Genomic DNA, 13,210 nt, shown 5'->3' with positions numbered 1-13,210 from the left:
TTTATGTATTGCAGATAAGACTTGGTAGAGCTGGATGACAGAAGATAAAAGATCAAACGTTTTACTTGTCAAAAAGTTTCATAAACCAGAACAAAGCCATCTGACTAAATCAGAGAAAGGAGAAATCTTGCCATTAATAACTATAAGCCCTTCCTTAACTGTGTAACTAGGAGTAGGCAGAGGTAGGATTACAACAGACTACAGATATGCCAAAATTGTATAATAATTTGTACCTATTCATGCTTACATTTAACTAGGGATGAAAGCTGGGGGTTCATATAAATGCTCACTGTACTTTTGAAGCCGTGTTTGATCAGCAAGGGAGGGAGAATATTTTTGCATTGGTATGAACAGCAATCAGAAGCTATAAATCATATTTGTAAAATTTAGTTGGAAATGACTGCTTTTGCTATTAGTTTGAATAAAATGGAGAAAAAATAGAATGCTTTTGCATTATTTCAGTCAAATCCTTTGAATCCAAAACACTTAAAACATTTATTTTGTATTATCGTTCATTAATATTTGCCTTGTTCAGACTTTCCCAACATTTCATCCTTCCAATGTGATGAGACTATATGCTGGGAATTAAAATCCCAACAACTGTAGAGAACATCACATTGAAAAGCTTGTCTAAACACTTTTCACATGTCTTTTAATAATGATGTTCTTACCAATCCTGCACATATTTACTCTGAAACAAATTCTTCTGAATTTTATTAGGAGCTTCTACTAACTTGTAGCCTTGATAATCCATCAATTGATAAAGGACTGTTTTCAGTCTCAATATCCTCCTATAAGGTCTGCCTTTCTTAAAACATGCACATACAGGTAGGAACAGCAAATCATGATTTTAAAATACTGTATTTTATAACACAGTAAGTCAATACCGAGAATTTCTTTAAACTTAGGGCTGGAACTATTTACAAAAAAACACGGGTGTTAAATTCTAACACTTGTTCACTCTAGCCTGAATGCTTTGAATCACAAAGAAAAAATAATATTGAACAATATTCTCAGAAAAAAACAAATAGGGTGACAAAACAAACTGAGTTTACGGGTTTTCTAATCAATTCTCATTAAAAAGCTACACTGGCAATCAATTACAAAGTTCCTATAATGATGTGGTGTGTTTTCTTGCTCATGTGCAACATTAGGCATAATGCCAAGAAGAAACTACTGATGTGCTGGTTCTTTGGCAATGTATTTGCAAGGATAGTTCTATGCATGTTTCATGTAGTATGCATCACGTAAGTAGTTTTCCTACCCCTCCTTTCCTCCTGCTTTTATTCGCTGATGTGAAAGGAAAGACAACATATCACTTGTCCTACAATTTCCTCTTCTGTTAATTGATGCGTGTTAAATGAATACATTTCTTTGGGATTCAGGTAATGCATAGGACAGTTGCCCTAAGCTGCTAACTTGAACAATTGGGCGGAAGTCAACATGGTCCCCTGGGAAGGTGTGGCTCAATTAGCTCAATTCCATACCATGACCTTTTCATGAACATGAATATGAGAATATAAAGCCACGTACAGCAGCTGCTCTTTTTTTTTTGCACCTGATATCTATGTGAGCATGTGTCTCATTTCAGCTGGCTTAAACACTGGGGAGGGAATGGGAAGGTTACATGCAACATAAAATGCAACCATCTGATTGAAAATTAGACAATATTTCAACAGAACAGGATTCATAGCAGAATTTAATAATTCCAGAAACATGGTTAAACCGTTCATTCAAATATATTGAATAATCATCTCTATATCTAATGAGCTACAATATAAACAGCACATATATGCCGGTCATATCTGTTCTTCAATCTACCTTTGCTAAGAGGAGGTTGGGAGTTCTGTGAGGTGAACTCAGATTTCAGATAATCTACAGTCCTGTGAAAAAGCATTAATCCACTTTCAGATTTTGGGGAATGTTTGCATGTTTTTTCCCAAATATGGGACATACATAATACATACAAACATACATACAAAAATTCCCAGAAGACAGTAAAACCTTAAAATTCTTAAAATTGTATATTATGTTGTGGGCATATTCCCATGTAAATAAAAATGTTTTAGTTTGCCAAGTTATTACTTCTAATATACGTAGCAGCATATTAGCACAAATATTATATACAGTATTTTTCTGAGCATACTAAAAGGACATATTTTGTTTTTAAAAAGAAATCTCGGTTTAGTTTAGCAATGTTGCTAAATAATAAATTATCCATACTACAGCAACCTAATATTATAAAATCAATACCAAACAACAATAGTTGTAAATTCAAATCAAGATATTATAAATTATGTATGTAATGTATGGACTACCAATGAGATATGCCCTATATGACCTTCAGCTGTTTTTTAATTCTTATTGTTAAAGGGAAATAGTATTCTGAATGTGTAAGTACACTATAGTATCTCCCAATTTTGGGATGTAAAACAGTAGTATGTTGTCCTGAAAAGCAGTCTTCAGAATAGAGGATCTGGCTGAAATAGAACAGAATAAAACTGAGACTAGGGTGGACTCGTGGCATTCTGCCAAAATAAGCCCAAACTGACTAGTATTGTATTTTTATAATGCTATGTGGGGGAACAGCTGGCAATCTAATCTACCCTTTATCTCACTAAAAAGCATTATGTGAAACCTTGATTAACTAGAGCCATAATGGGCAGTAGAAGGTTAGTGTTCACGGGTCATTTGTTGACGTCAATGGCATATGGGCTTGTAATCTAAGAGGAGTATATAGTAAGGAGCATGAATTAATAAATGAAATATTTTTAAAAATAGATACGGTATGCACTTGTGAAAGTGAGAGAAAGGAAAGGATGGAATAAATCTGAATGGATATGGTCTGATCTTGTCGAGTTGACTTGGTGAATACATGCATGGAAGTTTAAAATTCAATGAAAATGTAAGTAGTAATTCCTAGCTCATAGGTTAGTCATAGCCACATGTTACTGTAGCTGTGGAGTGGTGCTAATGAAAGAAGTAGAGATGTGTCAGGCCTGTCCCAGCTTGGGCATTTTGAAAAGAAAGACCTTCAACTCAGTTTGTAGCAAAAGGCATAATTTTACTAAAGCCAAGTGGTTACAGTATAAGCAAAGCCAGATCTGAATATTCCCATGTAAACCCAGTGCTTTTCCCTTCTGGACCCTCCTCCCTTGGGCTTTTCGTAAATGCCCAATGGTATTCAAACTAGGTGTTTTGGTAACAGCCCTAAAGTTTGGCACCTTTTGGTTGGCATTTGCATTCTGTTCTCTCACTTATGTCCTTGGATCTGCCAGGCTGGCATCACTGATTCCTCTCATTGTCTCATCTCCCCTCCCTATATCCCCTTACTCCCCCCTCCCCCCTTCTGACAGGATCTGACAAGATGAGTTTTGGGGAATGAATGCAATGTGGAAATGGTTATTATTCTTTTATCTGATATGGATAGATAAGTTGATGGAAATGAGATGAGAGGTTACAGAAAGACTGATTAGGCTCTTCAGAGACCAAAGATTGCTGAATATTTACTTAGAAGCTTGTTCCAAATACATAGTTTAAATGTCATGTCTTCATCAGCATTTCTGACTTAGTGTTTGTAATCAAATGTTGAGAAAATTGTTGAAGAATATTGGAGACTATGAATGTGAGACACAGATTATTTGATAGTGTGAAAAATGGGAAAATAGACATGGAAGAAAAGGAAAGAAATGAAAGAAAAAAGAGCAGACATAGAATGACGAAAGGAAGGGAACATATGCATCCTATTTGAAAAAAATATTGGAAGATAAATTATCTCTCTATAAGATGACTAAAAATATAGAAAGATTATATGAAAACCGCTCGGAACAGAGTGAAAAGAATTATGCTACAGAGTGCCACAAAATTATGTGGGTTATGCTAATGGCATATTCTTGGATCAAATGATAGAATAAAAAAGCCTGTGAATGACAAAAATGCTTCCAAGAATGTGGATGAATTATAGTATTTACTGTGTTTAGACAGAAAGGGTTAACTGCAAATCCTCAAGAGCTTAATGGAAAATAAATATTACAACAAATGTTGCTTCAAGATTTATATATATTCTTAGAGGATTCGTATAATAATTCGTATAAACGCAACAGATGCTGAGAAAATGTTTAAAGGATCATCAGATGTATTTGGAATATATTGGGGGGGGGAATTAAATTTCCAAGTATATTTTCATAGAATCTGATTTTATAGAATCAATAGATTCTAGGCAGCTTACAATATAAGAAAACCATAAAAACATCACATTTTCTCAAACATCATACATCATGTCGCTCTACCTACCCCAAAGATGCCTCTAATTTAATGACACCTTTCACCTGAAGACTTACTGAAAGAGAGCAATTTTCACTTTTTACAATTCTTCACTTTTTATAACACTACTTTCTCCAACAGCATGATGTATGGTGGTATGCAAAAAAGAAAATCCACAGTGATTTTATATCAAAATGCAAACCATCTGCTTGATCTGAGTGCATGCAGGGTTGAAACTATTTTTTCCATCAACTTTGTGAAACTATCAAAATGCACCTTCAATTTCAGCCAGTTAGTTTGTTAATTTGTAGCTTAAGTTGATTAGTATATTAATTACACTAATTAAAACATTTTGTTTCCATGCCATACATGACATAATAATAGTGATAACCTAAAAAGGGCTCACATAGAATTTGGGACAGAATTTTCTTCTGTCCAATGGAATCAACATACCTCTTGGTTTCAGGTATGGGTTTTCCAATCTGTTGGTCAGATTGCTTTATCTCAGTAGGAAATTCAGGAGCCAATGATCCAAGGTCAGGAAGAGATGCAATGGTGCTATCAGTCCGCTGGCTATCACAGAGCTGGGAAGTACTGCAAAATAATGGACAGTTATAAAATATTGCACATATGTTTTAAACTGTATTCAGAGACTAGATTAACTGCACATTTATCTCATGGTTGGCTCCTAGTAGGAAATCTAGTCTTCTACAGCCCACTTGAAATTAAACAGATGTAGACTTGATCCAGAAATTTCAGAAGAGCTTGATGTATGAGATCATTTTTAAAAACCAAACTAGGAATCCAACTGCTTGACAATTGCACTCTAAATTTCTACTTTATTGTTTGAGTAAATCAAATAAATTTACAATAAAGCACAATTATAAAATACACATGCACATTAAGCTCATAATTAGCAACACACATACCCACCCAAATATTCAGCATTACTAAGACGTGTAAAACTAACAATGTTGAAATAGCAAAAATCTAACACTAAAAGGTTATGCCAATATATCCTTGAAAGATGTTTAAATGCAAGAAGGTAGGGCTTTGCTAAATCTCACCAAGAAAGGAGTAAGGGCTCTGCCATTGGTACCTGCCAAACAAATACCCATTATGCATCTGTAAGAAAACAAATTACCTGAAAGTGATGTTCAAGCCTGGCAGAATCATATGAAAAGAATAACCATTATATATGGCTTTTTCGGATCATTTAAAAACTAGTGCTAGCATATTACATTGAGCCCAGAAAGAAACTGATGACCAAATGAGTAATATCTAAACCGTTCTAACCCTTCTTGTCTTAAACATCTGGTAACTGCATATTGTATCAATTAGAGGAGCTGATGGATCATTAAAGTTACACAACATTCCATTCAGGATATCATTAATGTAACGTTAATGAAACCTCATCGAATCTTTATCAAATAGTTGAGCCAGACAAAGATTATAAAGGCTGCTTCTAATACCAGCAGAACATGCAAAGGCAACATAACATTTGGAATCTCTTCTAACTGCGTATTTATTTACTCAGTAGAGGTGTTTCATCATCTAAGGGTTCCTGCACACCAGGGGTAGTCAACCTTGGCTCTTTTAAGACTCGTGGACTTCAACTCCCAGAATTCCTGAGCCAGCATGCTGGCTCAGGAATTCTGGGAGTTGAAGTCCACGAGTCATAAAAGAGCCAAGGTTGACTACCCCTGCTGTACACCATAACCTAAATTATAGCACTTTGAATCAATAACATGTTCTTTTTCCATGCATTGTTTCAGTTTATCTGCCATCGTCCAGACGACGATAGAATTCACACACTGTAAAAACATGGGCAGGACAACCTTTTGATGACACTTAATTTTGGGGACTTCCTCAAGGACTACAGCAGACAGAAACCATGAAGTACACATGTGTGAAACTTGAATTTTTAGAAAGTTTTCCTCTAAAAAGATTGCAAACTTCACAATATTTCCTAAAATGAACTCTAGCATCAGTTTAGCAATGTTTTTCACTTTCCAAATTCTAGTTTCTAGCACTGTCCCTAGCATTTCAATATACAAAGAAATTTAATTAGTTCTATACATTCGGAGAGGGTAGTCTTTGGCAGTAATAATATTGATCATCTTAGGACAAGTCATTTTGGAGAGGGACTGCCAGAAATATCAGTGGGAATAATCTCAGTTATCAGCTGACATTAGAAGGCAAAAGTGTGCCAGGAAAATCATTTGATGAGCCTTCTACACTTGCAAAGATTAGAAACTTTCAACAAACTGAACAAAGATAACTCCTTTTCCACCAAAAAGATTGAATTAGAGAGATGTTATATAAAAGACCATTTGAAAATACTGATACCTGAAATATTGACTTAAATTGCTTGATTTCAGATATATTTTTAGGAAATCAGACATTTTCAGATTACAGTCTACAACTAAGCTTATATATTCAGCATACAGTTCTGAAATATGAAAACAGCTATACAATAATCAGAGGTGGCAAAAATATGTTTATGTTTGTTATAGGAGTGCCCTCTATTGATCAGAGATAAAATAACACCTTGATTATACAGTAGCCCCTCTTTGAGGGAGATAGGTGGTTCAGAAATTTGAAAAATAAAATAAAATACATTGATTACTGGGATACTTACAAAAAGTAGCTGAAGAGCGGGTGGGGAATGGGAGGAATGAACACATGAACCATCATTCATAATTCCCTACTGTGGTTAAAGCAAGCACTCGAGTGGAAATATGCTAATTAATATATCAATGTTGCAAGATTTACTACTCAGTAGCAGTAAAAAAAGAACTGTAATAATGTAAAGACTAAATATAGAGATTCCAGGATGTATCAGTTTGCTTAGGCAAACTCTCCCTATTTTTAATTATAAATTAGTTATGAATTTGAACAAAGAAAAGAGGTCACAAAATAAAACTTGATTTGTCAGTATAGAAGGTATATGCTCTGGAATAAATATACACATTATAATTTTCACAGCATTTATAGCAATACAAAATTAGCACATTATATATATATATTGATTCAACGTATGAACAAAATCCATGACTTTTTTCCCCCTCTATTAATTCAACCATCTTATACCACTTAAGCCTATACAAATTCTCTAAGCCAGTGTTTCTTAACCTCAACAACTTAAGATGTGTGGACAGGCATGCTGGCTGCACAATTCTAGGAACTGAAGTTCACACAACTTCAAGTTCCCGCAGTTAGACACATTTCCCTACACTAGTCCATGAATAAATTAGCAGTCTTTTACTAATATTTAGTTTCAGCATACTGAAACTTAGATCTATAACTGTATATTCAGAGACTTCTTTACAATGGAAGGTCACAGAAACCACACAATGCATGTTGTATTATGGCAGCAACATGGGAGTCTTGCACATGCAAGAACACTGGCTTCCTAAAAAAAAGAATCACAGAAAATCAAGCTCTATTTATATGTCTGCCTCAGGGTTTATAACCAAATTCTCCTTTCTTTCAGAAGATCAGAATACATTGGACCCTTCTTTCCACAGCCTTGCAACTCGGAGATATCTGTCCACTACTGTATTTAAGTTCTAACTATCCTAACAACATTTAGATTGTTAACAAACAATGATAAAATATTCTACACAAAACAACCGGATAGAAAGTCCTGTATCCTAGTCCTCATCTATTGAATTAGCCACAATGATTTGGATTCATATAACATGCTATATACTAAACTGCAACGAATGAAAACATAAAACTTCAACTAAAAGTCAAACAAGCCATGTTTTGGCTTAGACAATGCATAAACCAGATCCACCTGTTTAAAATACACAGAGTGTTCTAGTGTCTTTTAAGGATGTACTGGTTCTGGTCATGAATCATCCATAGAGTTTGGTCTAGTGCAGGGGTAGGCAACCTTGGCTCTTTTATGACTCGTGGACTTCAAATCCCAGAATTTGGCTCAGGAATTCTGGGAGCTGAAGTTGAAGTCCACGAGTCATAAAAGAGCCAAGGTTGCCTACCCCTGGTCTAGTGGTTAAGGCACCAGACTAGAAAGCCAGAGACTGTGAGTTTCACGTCCCTCCTTAGCCATGAAAGCCACCTGAGTCAGCTTGGGCCAACCACTCTTTCTCAGCCCAACCCATCTCACAGGGTTGTTGTTGTTGTTGTGAGAAAAATAGGAGGAGGAAGGAGGATGAGATGTGTTCACCACCTTGAGTTATTGGTAAAAATAATAAAGGTGGGGGAAAAATCTAATAAGCTAATAGATAGAGATGGTTTAGAACAGTGGTTCTCAACCTTTTTAATGCCGCGACCCCCAACCGGTCGTAAGTCGAGGACTAAACCGGTCGTAAGTCGAGGACTAAACTGGTCGTAAGTCGAGGACTACCCAACCGGTCGTAAGTCGAGGACTTTCCCTGCCCGGGAGCGCTATGCATGCGTGGTTCCGCCCCCTGCGCCAGCCGAGGCGTAGCTGGCAAGCGGTAGAGACGGAGCAGGCCGACCACCAGCTGGCCCAGCTCAAGGGAGGTAAGGCACCCGCCAGAAAAGGGGAAAAAATGGCGGACGGCCTTGCTTGGCGACCCCCGTGAAATGGTCGATCGACCCCAAATGGGGTCGCGACCCATAGGTTGAGAACCGCTGGTTTAGAAGTAGCAGGAAACTGTGCTATTGGTACAAGGTGTAACAAACCACAGGCTCACATAGTCCCTTTTCTGCAGTCTCCATTTTTGCTATACTAAAGATTAAAAAAAAACTTCTTTCAGCTGTACACTAGCCACAGCTCTACAGCATCCAAGTTCCGGGAAATCTAAGTCACTCAACATCGAACCGAAGTTTATGAGCTTCAATTTTTTTCATTAGAAGTTAAGCTAAAAGAGCTCCCAGGGTTTGAACATACCAATAAACAGTGGCTAGCTAAATAAAAGATGGCAGTTTTCACTCATCCTTCTTATATAAAAAAAGAAAGGAAATCAGTGAGTTAGAAATTTGCCAAAAGAGCTTTTTCTGTTTTGTTTTACAAGGCCACAGCCTCTAAAATAGAGGTCTACCTAGAGCAAACATATTTGGATCCCATTCAACAAACTAAAACAACAGTGCAGTTGTTGCTTGGTGATCTCAAATTCTTCTTTTTCTGTTTCTGACATTTGCTGAACTTTTGTAGTCACAGGAGCATTTGTTCCCAGCGCTTTCTCTTGTTCCATGCCAAGACTTAGAAGCTGTTTCTGAAATCAGGACCAATAATGTATATGGTCATTTATAACGATGTATAAAATTATTTCCATGACTATCTGGCTTCCCTTGAGTTCTCTGCCTCTTTCTCAGATAAATTTTCCATCAACTTATATGGTAATAACATGTAACATAATGTAAACAGCCATATGCAGACTGTGCAATAGTAGCCACAGGCAAAATAAATGGTCTAAAATTAAATGTGGGGGGGGGAGGGGGAAACATTCCCAGAGAACTAAGCCAAAAAACAGCAACAAAAAAACAGCATCAGAAAACCAAGCATGAAACCCACATCACGTTCCCTATAAATAATATTTTAATGTGATATTCCTATTTGTTTTCCAAAGTAAATGTATCATAATTTCCAAAAAATACAGATTGATAAACAAGTCTGTGAGGAAGGGTGTTCAGCAAAATATAAAGTTAATAAATGTATTTATCAGTATATTTTGGAGTAATGTCAAGAAAGGTACACTATATTCATTTCCAATATATTAAAGAAAAAATAAGATGTAATCATATACGCCAGACAGGTAGGTAGGTAAGTAGGTAGGCAAACTGATGACAGATTGATAGATACAATAGATAGATAGACAGAAAGACCCAGATAGACAGACAGAACCTAAGAATAGGCAAGAACCTGGATATGATACTTAAATTACCTTACTCAATAGAGCATGGATTCTATACATATCATGTATATGAAGCTGGACATCTGCCAACCAGCTGTTTGGTATCGAAATATAAAAAGGAGACAGCTACATCTAAGTAGGCCCCTCTAACAGCTGGGCTATCTGACATCAAGCTTCATTTCTTTTCTTTTCTTTTTTCTTTTTTCTCTTTCTCCATTGTTTTTTAAAAACATTTTTGGCTCCTGCATGAAGCTAAAGAATTTAAAATAAGACCGCACCCTGCTTCTATGATTGCACAATCCTTATGTGGTTAGGTTGTTAGTCTTAAAGGTAACATCTCCTTTGCTAAATTTAATTGCAGCAAACAGCAAACTATATGCAGTATTAGTGGATCTACACTTTTCTTTTTGATTTAGTGTTATTCAAAGCGTTCTCCACAAAATGAGGTCCAAGAGCATTCATAACAACAACAGAAACTGCTTCAACATCTGGTTATGATTTTATGAGTGCACTCTCAGACAATACTTAACCCAAGAAGGAAAAATATTACAAATTAAACGAACTAATTTCTCCATTCCTATTTGCAGAAGAGTCTTGAATATATCAGTGTTTTTCTACATTCCACCATATGTCAATGTGGGAAAATGCCATCACCAAGATTTATTCCAATAAGAAAAATGATAGAGTTTTACATATGCTGAAATAAATTAAAATTAATACTTAATTCACATTGGGTGGTTCCAGAATAGGTAGAGACAAATCTCTTCTGCTTCTTACTATGGTTGCCCCTCTAGTTCCACTAATGTCAGTGGAGTTTATTTCAGTGAGAAAGTGCGGTTTCTCACTGAAACTAATCAAGTCAAGTTCAAAGAAAATGCAAGCAACTTTAAGCCATCCTTCTTAACCTGTTGCTTCCTGATGTTCTGGAATTGTTCTTCTCGCTTGGAGAGACTTAATTCAACCATCTGGAGAACACCAGGGTGGACAAGGCTATATTAAGCCATCACTTATAGCATTTGGAAGGGGCAAAATGATCGCCTTACACTGCAATAACACATAACTGAATGTTAAAAAGTTAACAAACTGATTTAAGTGCTGGCCATATTCATTTTACCTCAGTCACCTGCCTAAGTGTCCTAAAACAAGAAGCAAGTAGATTAAAAGGCATGGTGATTCTTAACAGTTGCTCTCAGATTCAAATAGAGCACGGCAAACAAATAACTATCTGGATGCTGAAATGGTGCCATTTATGGTCTGGATATTCCTTTTCATTATTTCAGGTCTGGTATTTCTCTCCCCAGTGCCTACTGTTCAAATCCATATGGTCTAATAGAGCATAGAAAGGTGATTTTAACAGAACGGAAGCAACATTTCTTTTTAAACCAAGTATCTCCTGAATTAATTTCATGCTTACATTCTTTTTCTCATGGATTACCAAATACGGCTAAAATAAGGTTAACATACACTTGGCATTGCAGAGACCTGAAAAGTGATTGAAATCCCTACCAGTGCTATAATCATTTTCAAAACCATGTTTTAAAAAGTTATGTTGGGAACACTGCTGGCTTATTTATTTTGCATTAAGACAATTATGAACATACCACAACCCCAACTCAAGTATCATAGGCACAAGAATGACAACAACTGGAATTCTGAGGAATCTGTAGTAGTTAAGGTCCCAGGTTGGAATCCAGAAGACCCTGAGTTCTAGTCTTGCTTTAGGTACAAAACCAATGAGGTGACTTTCAGCCAGTCCCTCTCTCTCAACCCTAAGGAAGAATCAATGGCAATCCACTTCTGAAAACCTTGCCAAGAAAACTACATGGGTTTATCCAGAGTTGCCAGGAATCAAGACTAGCTCAAAGGCAGCATCCCCATGGCCACATGATCAAAATTCAGATGCTTGGCAATTGGTTCATATTTATGATGGTCGCAGTGTCCTGGGGTCATGTGTTCACCTTTTGAGACCTTCTGACAAGTAAAGTCAATGGGAAAGCCAGATTCATACCTTGTTATTAACTTAACAACTGCAGCGATTTGCTTAACAACTATGGCTGGAAAATTGTAAAATGGGGCAAAACTCACTTAACAAATGTCTCGCTTAACAACAGAAATGTTGGGCTTAGTTGTGACTGTATGTCAAGGACTAGCTGTAGTTATCTTTATCAGTAGTCTACCTCTAGAATTGCCGATTTCTGGCCACATCATTTTCCGTTTTTATATCATAGCATGAAAGATTTGTTGATCCATGCAAGAATCTGATTGGTTTCAGTTCCCAGAGATTTTCTACTGCAACCATACACAAAAATATGTACAGATAGCCCTCGACTTACCACAGTTCATTTAGTGACTATTCAAAGTTACAACAGCACTGAAAAAAATTACCTATGACTCTTTTTCACACTTACAACCACTGAAGCATCTCCATGGTCACGTGATCAAAATTCAGCCTCACTTAACAGCCATGTTACTAAGTTAACAACTGCACTGTTTCACTTAACAACTGAGGCAAAAATGTCATAAATTGGGGCAAAATTCACTCAACATGTTTCACTTAGCAACAGAAATTTTGGGCTCAATTGTGGTCGTAAGTCGAGAACTACCTGTACTGTTAATTTTACAAAGTACAAAGTATAAAGTTATACTGTATAACTTTAACTGCATCAATAATGGAATGTTGCATTTGAAATCCTGCAGCTTTCATTTTTTCTGCATTCATCTAGTTGGCATAAGTCCTGCAATCATCCGGGTTTTTGTAAATCATCAGAGGGACTGAATTTAGGGGGATATAATCTTATTTATATGAAAGACAAATCAGTATTCGTGCTTTTTTTCCCTTTGCTTTCATGATGGCCTATCTGTCAATATGTTATGTGCTTACATAAAATCTGGTCATTAATTACAAAATAAGTAATTAATATAAGCATTTTAGGCACATGTTGGGGATAAATTCCAGTTGACAAATAGGACCAAGAATCACTGGGGTATATATATCTCAGCAGATATAGTATGTTTAGATTTGCTGAAAGTTGGGTAAATGCCAACATATTCAAACTATAGGATAAACAGTGAAATGAGATCTTTTCTTGCTCTATTCC

At 36.2% G+C, this 13,210-nt stretch overlaps 1 protein-coding gene across 1 annotated transcript in view; it reads right to left on the bottom strand.

Annotated features, from left to right (window-relative positions):
- TACC2 (transforming acidic coiled-coil containing protein 2) overlaps positions 1–13,210 on the bottom strand; it is a 133,827-nt gene that overhangs the window by 84,706 nt on the left and 35,911 nt on the right. The window contains exon 3 of the mRNA XM_015817241.1: positions 4,717–4,857. Within this exon, the coding sequence (XP_015672727.1) occupies positions 4,717–4,857 (141 nt within the window). The remainder of the gene's footprint in view (positions 1–4,716; positions 4,858–13,210) is intronic.

The sequence above is a fragment of the Protobothrops mucrosquamatus genome, unplaced genomic scaffold (assembly GCF_001527695.2).
Source record: "Protobothrops mucrosquamatus isolate PMUCROS unplaced genomic scaffold, P.Mucros_1.0 scaffold566, whole genome shotgun sequence".
NCBI classification, from domain to species: Eukaryota; Metazoa; Chordata; class Lepidosauria; order Squamata; family Viperidae; genus Protobothrops; species Protobothrops mucrosquamatus.
The sequence above is the reverse complement of the archived record's forward strand: the minus strand, read 5'-3'. Positions and strand labels throughout refer to the sequence as shown.